Source organism: Eriocheir sinensis, chromosome 66 (genome assembly GCF_024679095.1).
Source record: "Eriocheir sinensis breed Jianghai 21 chromosome 66, ASM2467909v1, whole genome shotgun sequence".
Lineage (NCBI taxonomy): Eukaryota > Metazoa > Arthropoda > Malacostraca > Decapoda > Varunidae > Eriocheir > Eriocheir sinensis.
The window spans coordinates 2,038,162-2,059,001 of record NC_066574.1 but is presented as its reverse complement, the minus strand read 5'-3'; the positions used below and the strand labels follow the sequence as shown (position 1 = coordinate 2,059,001).

General features: G+C 48.5%; 2 protein-coding genes across 11 annotated transcripts; both read right to left on the bottom strand.

Annotated features, from left to right (window-relative positions):
* Positions 1-683: 683 nt before the first annotated feature.
* On the bottom strand, positions 684-20,247 carry LOC126987694 (cuticle protein AMP1A-like). Of its 10 annotated transcripts, XM_050844836.1 has the most exons (4): positions 20,177-20,247; positions 16,816-16,878; positions 12,791-13,032; positions 12,362-12,684 (listed from the first exon to the last, which is right to left on the bottom strand). In XM_050844836.1, the coding sequence occupies exons 2-4, from the start codon at positions 16,822-16,824 to the stop codon at positions 12,474-12,476; spliced, it is 462 nt and encodes a 153-aa protein (XP_050700793.1). In that variant the 5' UTR covers positions 16,825-16,878; positions 20,177-20,247; the 3' UTR covers positions 12,362-12,473. The 10 variants fall into 10 exon arrangements, with proteins under 10 accessions (XP_050700787.1, XP_050700784.1, XP_050700790.1 ...); XM_050844830.1 differs by lacking the exons at positions 12,362-12,684; positions 12,791-13,032; positions 16,816-16,878; positions 20,177-20,247 and adding exons at positions 684-1,011; positions 1,118-1,359; positions 8,264-8,338; XM_050844827.1 differs by lacking the exons at positions 12,362-12,684; positions 12,791-13,032; positions 16,816-16,878; positions 20,177-20,247 and adding exons at positions 684-1,011; positions 1,118-1,359; positions 1,511-1,573.
* LOC126987696 (cuticle protein AMP1A-like) lies at positions 19,255-20,240 on the bottom strand. The gene is made up of 3 exons (XM_050844838.1): positions 20,114-20,240; positions 19,684-19,925; positions 19,255-19,577 (listed from the first exon to the last, which is right to left on the bottom strand). Exons 1-3 carry the CDS (start codon positions 20,120-20,122, stop codon positions 19,367-19,369), a joined length of 462 nt encoding a protein of 153 aa, XP_050700795.1. The 5' UTR covers positions 20,123-20,240; the 3' UTR covers positions 19,255-19,366.
* Positions 20,248-20,840: the final 593 nt, after the last annotated feature.

The following is a 20,840-nucleotide window of genomic DNA, read 5'->3' as shown; positions in this document are numbered from 1 at the left end:
AGAGCGTCTAGAAAAGAGCTGACCAATATATTCTTTCCTTTACACATCAAAACCCAAAAATCGCCTCCTTATGTGGTTGTCATCCTTATAAAATGACGCATCTTGCTGAGCGTCCTTGAAGTGGGTGACACCTATAGCGGTGCGCTTCCTCAGTTTTGTTTTGTTTTGTTTTTTGTCCGTGATGATCTGCTTGCCGCGCCATTGTCCTCACCATTTTCTATTATTGTTTCCACTCGTTGGTTTTCCTTCATGTGGACGTGTTCTCGCTCTCCCATTTTTCCAACACGTGACATTTTTTTAATCAAGCTTCATCTTCCACTCCGGACGCTCATCAGATATCTTGTCAAAGTCCACTTGTTAAATCCTCACAATGTATCCAGTCTTTCTGTTGTTTATGGCAGCTAGGTCATAGCACTCTCCACTCTGATAATATAACGATAATGATAATAAACAGCCGTACGGGGACAGGAGCACTGAATCCTTCTTGTAACTTGGCATACTGTCCGTTGAAATTCTTAATAACTGTAACACTAAAACTATTGCCTACTGAATGTGTCTAGAGACGCGGCAGACGGACTCAAAGTGAATGTTTATCGCCAGACAGGAATAACAGACGGGGCATTGTGTTCACCGGAGAGGCGGCTGAACAGTAACCTGAGTAATGAAATGAGTAACAGTCACTCTTAGACAGCAGTTTTTAATAAATAATTTTGCATGTGCACAATGAAAATAAATAAAATAATGAAACCAAGCATGTCGTATCTGAAAGAAAGTATGAGAGCAACAAGATTGGTAACTATTTAAGCATATGAGTATCTTCGTGAAGGAGCAGAGGAAGACTGGGATCCCCTCCTGTCCTCCTCGGCGGCCTTGGCGATCTGGTCCAGCACGAACTGGGGGATGGGGTGGGGGAACTCGGGGGCCACGGGCAGCAGGTCAGACTCGGGCTGGTAGCCGTTGCCGTCAGCGACGAACCTCACGTGGACGGGAGTGCCGTCAGGGGCGGTGTAGCTGTGGAAGGAGAGTGTGGATCAGACGAGGCCAGCAGGGAGAGTGGTACTCACGAGTGTGATCCACTCCTGGGCACACAACAGTACAGAAGCCGAGTGATACTCACGAGTATGATCCGCCGGAGACCACGGCGCCCTCGGGGCCGGTGGGGCTGCCGTGCTGGGCCACGGAGATGCCGTTGCTGGTCTCCACCTCCAGGTTGTACCTGCCGTCGTCCTCGAGGACGAAGTCGTGCTTGAGGATCTCCGCGGATTCTTGGGAGCCCGAGGCGCCGTAGGTCCTCCTTGGCGGGCCGTAGGTCCTGTCGGGGGCGGCGAGGGCCACGGCGGCCACGGCGGCGAGGATCACCTGTGGAGTATACTGTTGTTAGTTGTCTGAGTTGATCACGTCACCGAAATACCGAGCAGAGTAAGCATGTTGGCCACTTCTTAATAGACTGAGCGTGCATCACGCAGTGCACAGTGCACTCTGTGTTCCCGTGTGCTGCTGCTTGACTTACGAATTTCATGTTGCTTGATGGGGCTTGTGGTGCCTTGTGCGCCGCGTGGCAGCCTATATATACCTGGAGAACAGCCTCCACGAGGGCGGGTGCCACGTGTGGAATTAGGCGGCCATTTGATCTCGTTCTTGCTCTGAGACTCAAAGATGCGTCATTAAATGAGTTGTTGGACTTTTTCCAGAAGGAAAAAACGGGCTCTCTCCGCGCCGCTCATGGGGGTCTTAAGGTCACGAGATTGATACTTTGGACCGTAACTAAGAATTTGAGACAAGGCCAGACGGGAGGAGGACGTGTGTGTGTGTGTGTGTGTGTGTGTGTGTGTGTTAATTTTGTCTGCGCCAGATTAGTATCGCATCAGGTATGTGCTGGGAAAGGGGATCACTGAAGGTTGTGGGACGGGTCACTGATTGAAGGAAGAACGCTTAGGACGCACCTGGTGGGCCGCTGGGGTGATTTCGGCCGGTTCATGACTCCTCGTAGCATCGGTATTCTCAGACGCTTGCACCTCCCACATCAACTCTTTACAAAGGCCACAAAGGAGATCAACCGGTCTCTCATGAGTGTTCTATTAGGTTCATGGTGCAGAAGAATGGTCAGACAACCACTAGGGACATAAAACTACCCCTGGAATTGCTCAGAACTCCTACGACAGCCTTGTCTAATGTGTGTGCTCGGGCGCCGAGGCGTTAAAGAATATGACCAGACTACGGTGCCCCCAAAGGCTTGATTGTAGCCTCTGTGAGCTGGGCAGCGTCTGGACACAGAGATATTTAAACGATCATGGCACCTCAAAGGTCTACGTGTTCTTCATGCTGCCTCCTCTTAAACAAACATTATATTCGCTAAAAATTTTCACGGACTTTTTTTTTCTTGTTAAAGAGATGGATGAATTATGTGTGTGTACGTGTGTGTGTTTGCTGTTGTTGTTACTGCCTATGTGTCCGAGTAGGCTCCCTTGAGCGGCCGCTTGGACGAATTTCATTTATAGTGGCAGCCGTGACGCGTGACTCTTGCTTGTTGGTCCTCTTACGTATTTGAAGAGATGTACTGAAGAGGTTATATTGAACAGTTCTCTGTGCACATGAGCGGGCGATTGATCAGAAAAGATACCATGGGAAGGAAATATAGCTATACTTCCACCCTAAACTCAATATTTATTTTGTTTATTTATCTTTTTATTTATTATTTTTACCAGGTCACTTATTAGTTTATCAGGTGACGGCTTTACACATCCCGCAATATCAAGGGCACAGGAGTCACACCAAGCCCTTACCACTGAATCGATGTAGTGACAGTAAACTGGAAGGGCCCTTTGTGTTCCTCCCTCTGCTCACGTTGAGGATGACAGCCGGCCTGGCTCACTGACATCAAACACTTTCGGCTCTCGCATCAACTATAGCCCGTATTTTCGAACGTATCGGCGCCTGAGTTCACCTGTTTGAAAAACCTCTCGTAAAAGTTGCTGGGATAATCATAGAGTGGTTTTTTGATGCCAGTGATACTTTTACATGTGTTCTGCACCATGAACGAGAAAATCACCCATGAAAACCCGGTTGATCTTCTCTGTGGTCCTGGAAAATGGTAGTAGAGGGAGCCCCATATGTTTAAGAATATGAAATTATTACATCCAAAGGCCACCGAGATTCGTCGGATTCTCGTGAATGTTTCTCACATCCATGGTGCAGCGGAAGCCTTGTCAAACTACCGCTAAGTTCATAAACCTAACCATGGAAATACCCACAAGCTCTACGAAAGCCTTATCAAATGTTGGTGTGTCAGCCCGAAATGTCGAGTATACGAGCCCTGGTTCTCACTGGTATGGTCATAGAGAGTGCCTTCACTATTTGCAGACTCGTTTCATCGTGTTAAATCCCTACCATAATTATAATACAGTGTCTTATGCAGTGTTGGCAGTCATCGTCAAGCTTATATTACCGTGCTTCATCAGTCATCCCTCTTACTGAGTGCAGGAGTGGTGTGTTGCGTTAGTAGTGTTGGTGAATCTGGTGTTGCGGTGGTGGTGTTTGCGGATCCAGTGTGTTTCTTTGGCAGTGTTTGTGGAAGTGGTGTGTTGCGGCGGTGGTGGTTGTATTATGCTGTGTGGCAGTGCTTGTGTTGCTTGGCTTTGGTGCCAGGTGGCGGCGCTGACTCAAGCGATGGTGTACAACAAGGCAGCGAGGGCCGCAGGGAAACATGTTTGGGGCCACGCACGATCAATGGTCTCTCTTAGGATGTTGACCTTCGCATCTCATGAAAGATTAAACATCAGCAGTTTTATACAAATAGTTTATTAATGCATCTTAAATAAAATAAATAAATGATTTTGGGCTTGTATATGGATGGTGCTGGAGGACAAAATGTATCTCTTTTCTCATATGTCATTTAAGCATATGAGTATCTTCGTGAAGGAGCAGAGGAAGACTGGGATCCCCTCCTGTCCTCCTCGGCGGCCTTGGCGATCTGGTCCAGCACGAACTGGGGGATGGGGTGGGGGAACTCGGGGGCCACGGGCAGCAGGTCAGACTCGGGCTGGTAGCCGTTGCCGTCGGCGACGAACCTCACGTGGACGGGAGTGCCGTCAGGGGCGGTGTAGCTGTGGAAGGAGAGTGTGCATCAGACGAGGCCAGCAGGGAGAGTGGTACTCACGAGTGTGATCCACTCCTGGGCACACAACAGTACAGAAGCCGAGTGATACTCACGAGTATGATCCGCCGGAGACCACGGCGCCCTCGGGGCCGGTGGGGCTGCCGTGCTGGGCCACGGAGATACCGTTGCTGGTCTCCACCTCCAGGTTGTACCTGCCGTCGTCCTCGAGGACGAAGTCGTGCTTGAGGATCTCCGCGGATTCTTGGGAGCCCGAGCCGCCGTAGGTCCTCCTTGGCGGGCCGTAGGTCCTGTCGGGGGCGGCGAGGGCCACGGCGGCCACGGCGGCGAGGATCACCTGTGGAGTATACTGTTGTTAGTTGTCTGAGTTGATCACGTCACCGAAATACCGAGCAGAGTAAGCATGTTGGCCACTTCTTGATAGACTGAGCGTGCATCACGCAGTGCACAGTGCACTCTGTGTTCCCGTGTGCTGCTGCTTGACTTACGAATTTCATGTTGCTTGATGGGGCTTGTGGTGCCTTGTGCGCCGCGTGGCAGCCTATATATACCTGGAGAACAGCCTCCACGAGGGCGGGTGCCACGTCTGGAATTAGGTGGCCATTTGATCTCGTTCTTGCTCTGAGACTCAAAGATGCGTCACTAAATGAGTTGTTGGACTTTTTCCAGAAGGAAAAAACGGGCTCTCTCCGCGCCGCTCATGAGGGTCTCAAGGTCACGAGATTGATACTTTGGACCGTAACTAAGAATTTGAGACAAGGCCAAACGGGAGGAGGACGTGTGTGTGAGAGAGTGTGTGTGTGTGTGTGTGTGTGTGTGTGTGTGTGTGTGTGTGTGTGTGTGTGTGTGTGTGTGTGTGTGTGTTTTTTAATTTTGTCTGCGCCAGATTAGTATTGCATCAGGCATGTGCTGGGAAAGGGGATCTCTGAAGGTTGTGGGACGGGTCACTGATTGAAGGAAGAACGCTTAGGACGCACCTGGTGGGCCGCTGGGGTGATTTCGGCCGGAAAAAAAATATTGCCTGTGTTGTGGCAATGATTAGCAAAGAAAATGAGGTGACGAGGAAATACAACAGAGAGAGAGAGAGAGAGAGAGAGAGAGAGAGAGAGAGAGAGAGAGAGAGAGATTTTTAACATCTCCACTCTAATATAATTTTTTTGATGGTGTTCAGGACGTGTTCTCGTTGTCCAAGGTGCCTGCTACGTCACTGTTATTTTCGAGTGTTTATAAGCTCATATTACAAAACATTGACTTTAATCAAATATTCTGGCGTTTCTTTATGTGGTGGTTCTCACTTGTGTTTCTGTTTTCTTTCTTTCTTTATTTTCTTAACAAATAATAATACTGCCTCCTTTCCTGCCAAAAATGGTCGTAGCCTCAGCAACACAGGATTAGAGAGGAAAGCTTGAAGAAAACAATGTGTCGCAGACGATGTATTTACGTCCGCGGTAACAAGGAGTGACGGGAGAGAGTTATAGGCGGAGGTTCATGACTCCTCGGAGCATCGGTATTCTCAGACGCTTGTACCTCCCACATCAACTCTTTACAAAAGCCACAAAGGAGATCAACCGGTCTCTCATGAGTGTTCTATTAGGTTCATGGTGCAGAAGAATGGTCAGACTACCACTAGGGACATAAAACTACCCATGGAATTGCTCAAAACTCCTACGAAAGCCTTGTCTAATGTGTGTGCTCGGGCGCCGAAGCGTTAAAGAATGTGACCAGACTACGGTGCCCCCAAAGGCTTGATTGTAGCCTCTGTGAGCTGAGCAGCGTCTGGACACAGAGATATTTAAACGATCATGGCACCTCAAAGGTCTACGTGTTCTTGATGCTGCCTCCTCTTAAACAAACATTATATTCGCTAAAAATTTTCACGTACTTTTTTTTTCTTGTTAAAGAGATGGATGAATAATGTGTGTGTACGTGTGTGTGTTTGCTGTTGTTGTTACTGCCTATGTCTCCGAGTAGGCTCCCTTGAGCGGCCGCTTGGACGGTCCCAGCCCTTAATGGCGCAGGCGAATTTCATTTATAGTGGCAGCCGTGACGCATGACTCTTGCTTGTTGGTCGTCTTTCGTATTTTCAAGAGATATACTGAAGAGGTTATATTGAACAGTTCTCTGTGCACATGAGCGGGCGATTGATAAGAAAAGATACCATGGGAAGGAAATATAGCTATACTTCCACCCTAAACTCAATATTTATTTTGTTTATTTATCTATTTATTTATTATTTTTACGAGGTCACTTATTAGTTTATCAGGTGACGGCTTTACACATCCCGCAATATCAAGGGCACAGGAGTCACACCAAGCCCTTACCACTGAATCGATGTAGTGACAGTAAACTGGAAGGGCCTTTTTGTTCCTCCCTCTACTCACGTTGAGGATGACAGCCGGCCTGGCTCACTGACATCATACACTTTCGGCTCTCGCATCAACTATAGCCCGTGTGTTCAAACGTATCGGCGCCTCAGTTCGCCTGTTTGAAGAGCCTCTCGTAAAAGTTGCTGGGATAATCATAGAGTGTTTTTTGATGCCAGTGATACTTTTACATGTGTTTTGCACCATAGACGAGAAAATCACCCATGAAAACCCGGTTGATCTTCTCTGTGGTCCTGGAAAATGGTAGTAGAGGAAGCCCCATGTGTTTAAGAATATGAAATTATTACATCCAAAGGCCACCGAGAAGATTAGTCAGATTCTCGTGAGTGTTTTTCACATCCATGGTGCAGCGGAAGCCTTGTCAAACTACCGCTGAGTTCATAAACCTAACCATGGAAATACCCACAAGCTCTAGGAAAGCCTTATCAAATGTTGGTGTGTCAGCCCGAAATGTCGAGTATACGAGCCCTGGTTCTCACTGGTATGGTCATAGAGAGTGCCTTCACTAATTGCAGACTCGTTTCATCGTGTTAAATCCCTACCATAATTATAATACAGTGTCTTATGCAGTGTTGGCAGTCATCGTCAAGCTTATATTACCGTGCTTCATCAGTCATCCCTCTTACTGAGTGCAGGAGTGGTGTGTTGCGTTAGTAGTGTTGGTGAATCTGGTGTTGCGGTGGTGGTGTTTGCGGATCCAGTGTGTTTCTTTGGCAGTGTTTGTGGAAGTGGTGTGTTGCGGCGGTGGTGGTTGTATTATGCTGTGTGGCAGTGCTTGTGTTGCTTGGCTTTGGTGCCAGGTGGCGGCGCTGACTCAAGCGATGGTGTAGCGGGCCACAACAAGGCAGCGAGGGCCGCAGGGAAACATGTTTGGGGCCACGCACGATCAATGGTCTCTCTTAGGACGTTGACTTTCGCATCTCATGAAAGATTAAACATCAGCAGTTTTATACAAATAGTTTATTAATGCATCTTAAATAAAATAAATAAATGATTTTGGGCTTGTATATGGATGGTGCTGGAGGACAAAATGTATCTCTTTTCTCATATGTCATTTAAGCATATGAGTATCTTCGTGAAGGAGCAGAGGAAGACTGGGATCCCCTCCTGTCCTCCTCGGCGGCCTTGGCGATCTGGTCCAGCACGAACTGGGGGATGGGGTGGGGGAACTCGGGGGCCACGGGCAGCAGGTCAGACTCGGGCTGGTAGCCGTTGCCGTCGGCGACGAACCTCACGTGGACGGGAGTGCCGTCAGGGGCGGTGTAGCTGTGGAAGGAGAGTGTGCATCAGACGAGGCCAGCAGGGAGAGTGGTACTCACGAGTGTGATCCACTCCTGGGCACACAACAGTACAGAAGCCGAGTGATACTCACGAGTATGATCCGCCGGAGACCACGGCGCCCTCGGGGCCGGTGGGGCTGCCGTGCTGGGCCACGGAGATGCCGTTGCTGGTCTCCACCTCCAGGTTGTACCTGCCGTCGTCCTCGAGGACGAAGTCGTGCTTGAGGATCTCCGCGGATTCTTGGGAGCCCGAGCCGCCGTAGGTCCTCCTTGGCGGGCCGTAGGTCCTGTCGGGGGCGGCGAGGGCCACGGCGGCCACGGCGGCGAGGATCACCTGTGGAGTATACTGTTGTTAGTTGTCTGAGTTGATCACGTCACCGAAATACCGAGCAGAGTAAGCATGTTGGCCACTTCTTGATAGACTGAGCGTGCATCACGCAGTGCACAGTGCACTCTGTGTTCCCGTGTGCTGCTGCTTGACTTACGAATTTCATGTTGCTTGATGGGGCTTGTGGTGCCTTGTGCGCCGCGTGGCAGCCTATATATACCTGGAGAACAGCCTCCACGAGGGCGGGTGCCACGTGTGGAATTAGGCGGCCATTTGATCTCGTTCTTGCTCTGAGACTCAAAGATGCGTCATTAAATGAGTTGTTGGACTTTTTCCAGAAGGAAAAAACGGGCTCTCTCCGCGCCGCTCATGAGGGTCTCAAGGTCACGAGATTGATACTTTGGACCGTAACTAAGAATTTGAGACAAGGCCAGACGGGAGGAGGACGTGTGTGTGAGAGTGTGTGTGTGTGTGTGTGTGTGTGTGTGTGTGTGTGTGTGTGTGTGTGTGTGTGTGTGTGTGTGTGTGTGTGTGTGTGTGTGTGTGTGTGTGTGTGTGTGTGTGTGTGTTTTTGTTAATTTTGTCTGCGCCAGATTAGTATTGCATCAGGCATGTGCTGGGAAAGGGGATCACTGAAGGTTGTGGGACGGGTCACTGATTGAAGGAAGAACGCTTAGGACGCACCTGGTGGGCCGCTGGGGTGATTTCGGCCGGAAAAAAATATTGCCTGTGTTGTGGCAATGATTAGCAAAGAAAATGAGGTGACGAGGAAATACAACAGAGAGAGAGAGAGAGAGAGAGAGAGAGAGAGAGAGAGAGAGAGAGAGAGAGAGAGAGAGAGAGAGAGAGAGAGAGAGAGAGAGAGAGAGAGAGAGAGAGAGAGAGAGAGAGAGAGAGAGAGAGAGAGATTTTTAAGATCTCCACTCTAATATAATTTTTTTGATGGTGTTCAGGACGAGTTCTCGTTGTCCAAGGTGCCTGCTACGTCACTGTTATTTTCGAGTGTTTATAAGCTCATATTACAAAACATTGACTTTAATCAAATATACTGGCGTTTCTTTATGTGGTGGTTCTCACTTGTGTTTCTGTTTTCTTTCTTTCTTTATTTTCTTAACAAATAATAATACTGCCTCCTTTCCTGCCAAAAATGGTCGTAGCCTCAGCAACACAGGATTAGAGAGGAAAGCTTGAAGAAAACAATGTGTCGCAGACGATGTATTTACGTCCGCGGTAACAAGGAGTGACGGGAGAGAGTTATAGGCGGAGGTTCATGACTCCTCGGAGCATCGGTATTCTCAGACGCTTGCACCTCCCACATCAACTCTTTACAAAGGCCACAAAGGAGATCAACCGGTCTCTCATGAGTGTTCTATTAGGTTCATGGTGCAGAAGAATGGTCAGACTGCCACTAGGGACATAAAACTACCCCTGGAATTGCTCAGAACTCCTACGACAGCCTTGTCTAATGTGTGTATGTGTGTGCTCGGGCGCCGAAGCGTTAAAGAATATGACCAGACTACGGTGCCCCCAAAGGCTTGATTGTAGCCTCTGTGAGCTGGGCAGCGTCTGGACACAGAGATATTTAAACGATCATGGCACCTGTGGTGCCCCGCGAGAAGCGACACCACTCACTACACTAGCTGCAGTATCACCATCATCCTTACAAGAACACTGTAGAACACTGAACACAGCGAAGAACCCGGAGGATATAAAGACGAGGCGCCAGGGTGTCTCCAAACTCAACACCTATCTACCAGCAGTCAAAACACGATCAACAAGACATCCATCGACGGGTCAAAGGTTAACGTAAACCGAGCAACTAGGGTGGTCACCTCCCGCGTGACAGTCACCCTCCTCATTATACGGATTATAATCCCTTACCCATAGACTACACCCCATAAGGTTGTTCCTATGATATTCACCACTACGCTCCTTGTACATAACATCTATCAGTGCTCCCCCTAGCTCGTGAAATGGAAAAAATCAGGCGCACGACCCAACCCTATAGACCATGCCGGTTAGGAAGATGGTTATATAAGTTTGATGTAAGACTCACATGACTCCCATATTACCCTCGTGATGTATGTATGTATGTCAGGCCTAAACCCCCCTATATAAGAAGCAATTCAACAGGAGAGAGCTCAGATCAGCCAGCACCTGCTAGCTCCCTGAACACTACCACACTCAGTTGTCCACCCTTAGACAACATGGGCAGAGCATTCATCTGTTTTACTGTGAGTATGGAGTGAAGCGGTACCGTAGAGGAAAGCGTATCTATTGTGTTCTATTGTATTAGTAGTTTTGTCTAGGATTATTAGAAACTAAGTGATTATATTTCTATGACGATTTATTGTGTGATTTTTGAGAAGATATTTCTATGACGATTTATTGTGTGATTTTTGAGAAGATATTTCTATGACGATTTATTGTGTGATTTTTGAGAAGAAACTCTCAGTGTTATACCAGTATTAACGTCAGTAACCAGCAGCGAGAGAAAACCTGAAGGCACATTGAGTCTCGTAAACCAGTCGCTGGTTTTAACAATATTTTTATCTTTTATAACGTTAAAGTAGTATTAAGGTAGACTAAAATAAATATAAGAAAGACAACACCGTTTCATCACCCCAACTTACGAACTCCTTTAAATACTCCTAAAAGTACCAGGATCTTAAGTCAATTATTGCTAGTCCAAGCAGTGTGTCGTTTCCCTTTTGTGCCCACCAGCGGGTTACAACACACCTCAAAGGTCTACGTGTTCTTCATGCTGCTTCCTCTTCAAACATTATATTTGCTAAAAAATTTCACGGACTTTTTTTTTCTTGTTAAAGAGATGGATGAATAATGTGTGTGTACGTGTGTGTGTTTGCTGTTGTTGTTACTGCCTATATCTCCGAGTAGGCTCCCTTGAGCGGCCGCTTGGACGGTCCCAGCCCTTAATGGCGCAGGCGAATTTCATTTATAGTGGCAGCCGTGACGCATGACTCTTGCTTGTTGGTCCTCTTACGTATTTCAAGAGATATACTGAATAGGTTATATTGAACAGTTCTCTGTGCACATGAGCACATGATTGATAAGAAAAGATACCATGGGAAGGAAATATAGCTATACTTCCACCCTAAACTCAATAATTATTCTGTTTATTTATCTTTTTATTTATTATTTTTACCAGGTCACTTATTAGTTTATCAGGTGACGGCTTTACACATCCCGCAATATCAAGGGCACAGGAGTCACACCAAGCCCTTACCACTGAATCGATGTAGTGACAGTAAACTGGAAGGGCCCTTTGTGTTCCTCCCTCTGCTCACGTTGAGGATGACAGCCGGCCTGGCTCACTGACATCATACACTTTCGGCTCTCGCATCAACTATAGCCCGTGTGTTCAAACGTATCGGCGCCTCAGCTCGCCTGTTTGAAGAGCCTCTCGTAAAAGTTGCTGGGATAATCATAGAGTGATTTTTGATGCCAGTGATACTTTTACATGTGTTCTGCACCATGAACGAGAAAATCACCCATGAAAACCCGGTTGATCTTCTCTGTGGTCCTGGAAAATGGTAGTAGAGAGAGCCCAATGTGTTTAAGAATATGAAATTATTACATCCAAAGGCCACCGAGAAGATTCGTCGGATTCTCGTGAATGTTTTTCACATCCATGGTGCAGCGGAAGCCTTGTCAAACTACCGCTAAGTTCATAAACCTAACCATGGAAATACCCACAAGCTCTACGAAAGCCTTATCAAATGTTGGTGTGTCAGCCCGAAATGTCGAGTATACGAGCCCTGGTTCTCACTGGTATGGTCATAGAGAGTGCCTTCACTAATTGCAGACTCGTTTCATCGTGTTAAATCCCTACCATAATTATAATACAGTGTCTTATGCAGTGTTGGCAGTCATCGTCAAGCTTATATTACCGTGCTTCATCAGTCATCCCTCTTACTGAGTGCAGGAGTGGTGTGTTGCGTTAGTAGTGTTGGTGAATCTGGTGTTGCGGTGGTGGTGTTTGCGGATCCAGTGTGTTTCTTTGGCAGTGTTTGTGGTAGTGGTGTGTTGCGGCGGTGGTGGTTGTATTATGCTGTGTGGCAGTGCTTGTGTTGCTTGGCTTTGGTGCCAGGTGGCGGCGCTGACTCAAGCGATGGTGTAGCGGGCCACAACAAGGCAGCGAGGGCCGCAGGGAAACATGTTTGGGGCCACGCACGATCAATGGTCTCTCTTAGGACGTTGACTTTCGCATCTCATGAAAGATTAAACATCAGCAGTTTTATACAAATAGTTTATTAATGCATCTTAAATAAAATAAATAAATGATTTTGGGCTTGTATATGGATGGTGCTGGAGGACAAAATGTATCTCTTATACTCATATGTGATTTAAGCATATGAGTATCTTCGTGAAGGAGCAGAGGAAGACTGGGATCCCCTCCTGTCCTCCTCGGCGGCCTTGGCGATCTGGTCCAGCACGAACTGGGGGATGGGGTGGGGGAACTCGGGGGCCACGGGCAGCAGGTCAGACTCGGGCTGGTAGCCGTTGCCGTCGGCGACGAACCTCACGTGGACGGGAGTGCCGTCAGGGGCGGTGTAGCTGTGGAAGGAGAGTGTGGATCAGACGAGGCCAGCAGGGCGAGTGGTACTCACGAGTGTGATCCACCCCTGGGCACACAACAGTACAGAAGCCGAGTGATACTCACGAGTATGATCCGCTGGAGACCACGGCGTCCTCGGGGCCGTCGGGGCTGCCGTGCTGGGCCACGGAGATGCCGTTGCTGGTCTCCACCTCCAGGTTGTACCTGCCGTCGTCCTCGAGGACGAAGTCGTGCTTGAGGATCTCCGCGGATTCTTCGGAGCCCGAGGCGCCGTAGGTCCTCCTTGGCGGGCCGTAGGTCCTGTCGGGGGCGGCGAGGGCCACGGCGGCCACGGCGGCGAGGATCACCTGTGGAGTATACTGTTGTTAGTTGTCTGAGTTGATCACGTCACCGAAATACCGAGCAGAGTAAGCATGTTGGCCACTTCTTGATAGACTGAGTGTGCATCACGCAGTGCACAGTGCACTCTGTGTTCCCGTGAGCTGCTGCTTGACTTACGAATTTCATGTTGCTTGATGGGGCTTGTGGTGCCTTGTGCGCCGCGTGGCAGCCTATATATACCTGGAGAACAGCCTCCACGAGGGCGGGTGCCACGTGTGGAATTAGGCGGCCATTTGATCTCGTTCTTGCTCTGAGACTCAAAGATGCGTCACTAAATGAGTTGTTGGACTTTTTCCAGAAGGAAAAAACGGGCTCTCTCCGCGCCGCTCATGAGGGTCTTAAGGTCATGATATTGATACCTTGGACCGTAACTAAAAATTTGAGACAAGGCCAGACGGGAGGAGGACGTTTGTGTGTGTGTGTGTGTGTGTGTGTGTGTGTGTGTGTGTGTGTGTGTGTGTGTGTGTGTGTGTGTGTGTGTGTGTGTGTGTGTGTGTGTGTGTTAATTTTGTCCGCGCCAGATTAGTATTGCATCAGGCATGTGCTGGGAAAGGGGATCACTGAAGGTTGTGGGACGGGTCACTGATTGAAGGAAGAACGCTTAGGACGCACCTGGTGGGCCGCTGGGGTGATTTCGGCCGGAAAAAAATATTGCCTATGTTGTGGCAATGATTAGCAAAGAAAATGAGGTGGCGAGGAAATACAACAGAGAGAGATTTTTAAGATCTCCACTCTAATATAATTTTTTTGATGGTGTTCAGGACGAGTTCTCGTTGTCCAAGGTGCCTGCTACGTCACTGTTATTTTCGAGTGTTTATAAGCTCATATTACAAAACATTGACTTTAATCAAATATACTGGCGTTTCTTTATGTGGTGGTTCTCACTTGTGTTTCTGTTTTCTTTCTTTCTTTATTTTCTTAACAAATAATAATACTGCCTCCTTTCCTGCCAAAAATGGTCGTAGCCTCAGCAACACAGGATTAGAGAGGAAAGCTTGAAGAAAACAATGTGTCGCAGACGATGTATTTACGTCCGCGGTAACAAGGAGTGACGGGAGAGAGTTATAGGCGGAGGTTCATGACTCCTCGGAGCATCGGTATTCTCAGACGCTTGCACCTCCCACATCAACTCTTTACAAAAGCCACAAAGGAGATCAACCGGACTCTCATGAGTGTTCTATTAGGTTCATGGTGCAGAAGAATGGTTAAACTACCACTAGGGACATAAAACTACCCCTGGAATTGCTCAGAACTCCTACGACAGCCTTGTCTAATGTGTGTATGTGTGTGCTCGGGCGCCGAAGCGTTAAAGAATATGACCAGACTACGGTGCCCCCAAAGGCTTGATTGTAGCCTCTGTGAGCTGGGCAGCGTCTGGACACAGAGATATTTAAACGATCATGGCACCTCAAAGGTCTACGTGTTCTTGATGCTGCTTCCTCTTAAACAAACATTATATTCGCTAAAAATTTTCACGGACTTTTTTTTTCTTGTTAAAGAGATGGATGAATAATGTGTGTGTACGTGTGTGTGTTTGCTGTTGTTGTTACTGCCTATGTCTCCGAGTAGGCTCCCTTGAGCGGCCGCTTGGACGGTCCCAGCCCTTAATGGCGCAGGCGAATTTCATTTATAGTGGCAGCCGTGACGCATGACTCTTGCTTGTTGGTCCTCTTACGTATTTCAAGAGATGTACTGAAGAGGTTATATTGAACAGTTCTCTGTGCACATGAGCGGGCGATTGATAAGAAAAGATACCATGGGAAGGAAATATAGCTATACTTCCACCCTAAACTCAATATTTATTTTGTTTATTTATCTTTTTATTTATTATTTTTACCAGGTCACTTATTAGTTTATCAGGTGACGGCTTTACACATCCCGCAATATCAAGGGCACAGGAGTCACACCAAGCCCTTACCACTGAATCGATGTAGTGACAGTAAACTGGAAGGGCCCTTTGTGGTCCTCCCTCTGCTCACGTTGAGGATGACAGCCGGCCTGGCTCACTGATATCAAACACTTTCGGCTCTCGCATCAACTATAGCCCGTGTGTTCAAACGTATCGGCGCCTCAGCTCGCCTGTTTGAAGAGCCTCTCGTAAAAGTTGCTGGGATAATCATTGAGTGATTTTTGATGCCAGTGATACTTTTACATGTGTTCTGCACCATGAACGAGAAAATCACCCATGAAAACCCGGTTGATCTTCTCTGTGGTCCTGGAAAATGGTAGTAGAGGGAGCCCCATATGTTTAAGAATATAAAATTATTACATCCAAAGGCCACCGAGAAGATTCGTCGGATTCTCGTGAGTGTTTTTCACATCCATGGTGCAGCGGAAGCCTTGTCAAACTACCGCTAAGTTCATAAACCTAACCATGGAAATACCCACAAGCTCTACGAAAGCCTTATCAAATGTTGGTGTGTCAGTCCGAAATGTCGAGTATACGAGCCCTGGTTGTCACTGGTATGGTCATAGAGAGTGCCTTCACTATTTGTAGACTCGCTTCATCGTGTTAAATCCCTACCATAATTATAATACAGTGTCTTATGCAGTGTTGGCAGTCATCGTCAAGCTTATATTACTGTGCTTCATCAGTCATCCCTCTTACTGAGTGCAGGATGTGGTGTGTTGCGTTAGTAGTGTTGGTGAATCTGGTGTTGCGGTGGTGGTGTTTGCGGATCCAGTGTGTTTCTTTAGCAGTGTTTGTGGAAGTGGTGTGTTGCGGCGGTGGTGGTTGTATTATGCTGTGTGGCAGTGCTTGTGTTGCTTGGCTTTGGTGCCAGGTGGCGGCGCTGACTCAAGCGATGGTGTAGCGGGCCACAACAAGGCAGCGAGGGCCGCAGGGAAACATGTTTGGGGCCACGCACGATCAATGGTCTCTCTTAGGACGTTGACTTTCGCATCTCATGAAAGATTAAACATCAGCAGTTTTATACAAATAGTTTATTAATGCATCTTAAATAAAATAAATAAATGATTTTGGGCTTGTATAATGATGGTGCTGGAGGACAAAATGTATCTCTTATACTCATATGTCATTTAAGCATATGAGTATCTTCGTGAAGGAGCAGAGGAAGACTGGGATCCCCTCCTGTCCTCCTCAGCGGCCTTGGCGATCTGGTCCAGCACGAACTGGGGGATGGGGTGGGGGAACTCGGGGGCCACGGGCAGCAGGTCAGACTCGGGCTGGTAGCCGTTGCCGTCGGCGACGAACCTCACGTGGACGGGAGTGCCGTCAGGGGCGGTGTAGCTGTGGAAGGAGAGTGTGCATCAGACGAGGCCAGCAGGGCGAGTGGTACTCACGAGTGTGATCCACCCCTGGGCACACAACAGTACAGAAGCCGAGTGATACTCACGAGTATGATCCGCCGGAGACCACGGCGCCCTCGGGGCCGGTGGGACTGCCGTGCTGGGCTACGGAGATGCCGTTGCTGGTCTCCACCTCCAGGTTGTACCTGCCGTCGTCCTCGAGGACGAAGTCGTGCTTGAGGATCTCCGCGGATTCTTGGGAGCCCGAGCCGCCGTAGGTCCTCCTTGGCGGGCCGTAGGTCCTGTCGGGGGCGGCGAGGGCCACGGCGGCCACGGCGGCGAGGATCACCTGTGGAGTATACTGTTGTTAGTTGTCTGAGTTGATCACGTCACCGAAATACCGAGCAGAGTAAGCATGTTGGCCACTTCTTGATAGACTGAGCGTGCATCACGCAGTGCACAGTGCACTCTGTGTTCCCGTGTGCTGCTGCTTGACTTACGAATTTCATGTTGCTTGATGGGGCTTGTGGTGCCTTGTGCGCCGCGTGGCAGCCTATATATACCTGGAGAACAGCCTCCACGAGGGCGGGTGCCACGTGTGGAATTAGGCGGCCATTTGATCTCGTTCTTGCTCTGAGACTCAAAGATGCGTCACTAAATGAGTTGTTGGACTTTTTCCAGAAGGAAAAACGCTCTCCGCGCCGCTCATGAGGGTCTCAAGGTCACGAGATTGATACTTTGGACCGTAACTAAGAATGTGAGACAAGGCCAGACGGGAGGAGGACGTGTGTGTGAGAGTGTGTGTGTGTGTGTGTGTGTGTGTGTGTGTGTGTGTGTGTGTGTGTTTTTTTGTTAATTTTGTCTGCGCCAGATTAGTATTGCATCAGGCATGTGCTGGGAAATGGGATCTCTGAAGGTTGTGGGACGGGTCACTGATTGAAGGAAGAACGCTTAGGACGCACCTGGTGGGCCGCTGGGGTGATTTCGGCCGGAAAAAAATATTGCCTGTGTTGTGGCAATGATTAGCAAAGAAAATGAGGTGACGAGGAAATACAACAGACAGAGAGAGAGAGAGAGAGAGAGATTTTTAAGATCTCCACTCTAATATAATTTTTTTGATGGTGTTCAGGACGTGTTCTCGTTGTCCAAGGTGCCTGCTACGTCACTGTTATTTTCGAGTGTTTATAAGCTCATATTACAAAACATTGACTTTAATCAAATATACTGGCGTTTCTTTATGTGGTGGTTCTCACTTGTGTTTCTGTTTTCTTTCTTTCTTTATTTTCTTAACAAATAATAATACTGCCTCCTTTTTTCCAAAAATGGTCGTAGCCTCAGCAACACAGGATTAGAGAGGAAAGCGTGAAGAAAACAATGTGTCGCAGACGATGTATTTACGTCCGCGGTAACAAGGAGTGACGGGAGAGAGTTATAGGCGGAGGTTCATGACTCCTCGGAGCATCGGTATTCTCAGACGCTTGCACCTCCCACATCAACTCTTTACAAAGGCCGCAAAGGAGATCAACCGGACTCTCATGAGTGTTCTATTAGGTTCATGGTGCAGAAGAATGGTTAAACTACCACTAGGGACATAAAACTACCCCTGGAATTGCTCAAAACTCCTACGACAGCCTTGTCTAATGTGTGTATGTGTGTGCTCGGGCGCCGAAGCGTTAAAGAATATGCCCAGACTACGGTGCCCCCAAAGGCTTGATTGTACCCTCTGTGAGCTGGGCAGCGTCTGGACACAGAGATATTTAAACGATCATGGCACCTCAAAGGTCTACGTGTTCTTCATGCTGCTTCCTCTTAAACAAACATTATATTCGCTAAAAATTTTCACGGACTTTTTTTTTCTTGTTAAAGAGATGGATGAATAATGTGTGTGTACGTGTGTGTGTTTGCTGTTGTTGTTACTGCCTATGTCTCCGAGTAGGCTCCCTTGAGCGGCCGCTTGGACGGTCCCAGCCCTTAATGGCGCAGGCGAATCTCATTTATAGTGGCAGCCGTGACGCATGACGCTTGCTTGTTGGTCCTCTTACGTATTTCAAGAGATGTACTGAAGAGGTTATATTGAACAGTTCTCTGTGCACATGAGCGGGCGATTGATAAGAAAAGATACCATGGGAAGGAAATATAGCTATACTTCCACCCTAAACTCAATAATTATTCTGTTTATTTATCTTTTTATTTATTATTTTTACCAGGTCACTTATTAGTTTATCAGGTGACGGCTTTACACATCCCGCAATATCAAGGGCACAGGAGTCACACCAAGCCCTTACCACTGAATCGATGTAGTGACAGTAAACTGGAAGGGCCTTTGCGTTCCTCCCTCTGCTCACGTTGAGGATGACAGCCGGCCTGGCTCACTGACATCATACACTTTCGGCTCTCGCATCAACTATAGCCCGTGTGTTCAAACGTATCGGCGCCTCAGCTCGCCTGTTTGAAGAGCCTCTCGTAGAAGTTGCTGGGATAATCATAGAGTGTTTTTTGATGCCAGTGATACTTTTACATTAGTTCTGCACCATGAACGAGAAAATCACCCATGAAAACCCGGTTGATCTTCTCTGTGGTCCTGGAAAATGGTAGTAGAGGGAGCCCAATGTGTTTAAGAATATGAAATTATTATATCCAAAGGCCACCGAGAAGATTCGTCGGATTCTCGTGAGTGTTTTTCACATCCATGGTGCAGCGGAAGCCTTGTCAAACTACCGCTAAGTTCATAAACCTAACCATGGAAATACCCACAAGCTCTACGAAAGCCTTATCAAATGTTGGTGTGTCAGCCCGAAATGTCGAGTATACGAGCCCTGGTTCTCACTGGTATGGTCATAGAGAGTGCCTTCACTATTTGCAGACTCGTTTCATCGTGTTAAATCCCTACCATAATAGGACGTTGACTTTCGCATCTCATGAAAGATTAAACATCAGCAGTTTTATACAAATAGTTTATTAATGCATCTTAAATAAAATAAATAAATGATTTTGGGCTTGTATATGGATGATGCTGGAGGACAAAATGTATCTCTTATACTCATATGTCATTTAAGCATATGAGTATCTTCGTGAAGGAGCAGAGGAAGACTGGGATCCCCTCCTGTCCTCCTCGGCGGCCTTGGCGATCTGGTCCAGCACGAACTGGGGGATGGGGTGGGGGAACTCGGGGGCCACGGGCAGCAGGTCAGACTCGGGCTGGTAGCCGTTGCCGTCGGCGACGAACCTCACGTGGACGGGAGTGCCGTCAGGGGCGGTGTAGCTGTGGAAGGAGAGTGTGGATCAGACGAGGCCAGCAGGGAGAGTGGTACTCACGAGTATGATCCACTCCTGGGCACACAACAGTACAGAAGCCGAGTGATACTCACGAGTATGATCCGCTGGAGGCCACGGCGCCCTCGGGGCCGGTGGGGCTGCCGTGCTGGGCCACGGAGATGCCGTTGCTGGTCTCCACCTCCAGGTTGTACCTGCCGTCGTCCTCGAGGATGAAGTCGTGCTTGAGGATCTCCGCGGATTCTTGGGAGCCCGAGGCGCCGTAGGTCCTCCTTGGCGGGGAGTAGGCCCTGTCGGGGGCGGCGAGGGCCACGGCGGCCACGGCGGCGAGGATCACCTGTGGAGTATACTGTTGTTAGTTGTCTGAGTTGATCACGTCGCTGAAATAGCAAGCAGAGTAAGCATGTCATCCAGTCCAGGAAATACTGTGACATGACATGTTGGCAGGGATTGCATCATGACACATGCCCGCTGTGCCGCGTGCACAGTGCACTCTGTGTTCCCGTGTGCTCCTTCTTGACTTACAAATTTCATGTTGCTTGATGGGGCTTGTGGTGCCTTGTGCGCCGCGTGGCAGCTTATATATACGTAGAGAACCGCCTCCACGAGGGCGGGTGCCACGTCTGGAATTAGGCGGCCGATTTGATCCAGTTCTTGCTCTGAGACTCAAAGATGCGTCCTTAAATGAATCCACCTGGGTTTTTGTTCTTCAGTCTAGAAAAAAAATTGAAAGCCTTCAGCCACTCTCTGGTCCACATGTGTGGAGGTCAGGGCCAAGGAAAGGAGTTGATTTTCCTTTCAAACAAGACCACTCTGGCCAGGCAACAAATTACATGTGTGTGTGTGTGTGTGTGTTTGTGTGTGTGTGTGTGTGTGTGTGTGTGTGTGTGTGTGTGTGTGTGTGTGTGTGTGTGTGTGTGGTTGGTGCGTGTGTGGGTGGGTGTGGGTGTGTGTGTGTGTGTGTGGGCGGGTGGATGGTTGGTGGGGGGGGGGGTGTGGGTGTTTATGCGTGTGTGTGTGTGTGTGTGTGTGTGTGTGTGTGTGTGTGGTTGGTGGGTGGGTGGGTGTGGGTGTTTATGCGTGTGTGTGTGGGGGGGGGGGGCGATGGGGGGGGTTATGCGTGTGTGTGTGTGTGTGTGTGTGTGGGTGTGGGTGGGTGGTGGGGGGGGGGTTATGCGTGTGGGTGTAGGTGTGGGTGTGGGTGTGGGTGTGGGGTGGTTGAGAAGAAATGAAAAGTAAATTTAGGTTGAAA

What these genes read in the sequence shown, in the direction of transcription:
- LOC126987696 (XM_050844838.1), bottom strand. An exon ending in GCCTCCAGCGGATCATACTC is followed by an intron (nt 19,578 to 19,683) that starts GTGAGTATCACT and finishes CTCCTTCCACAG; the next exon opens with CTACACCGCCCCTGACGGCA.
- LOC126987694 (XM_050844836.1), bottom strand. An exon ending in GTCTCCAGCGGATCATACTC is followed by an intron (nt 12,685 to 12,790) that starts GTGAGTATCACT and finishes CTCCTTCCACAG; the next exon opens with CTACACCGCCCCTGACGGCA.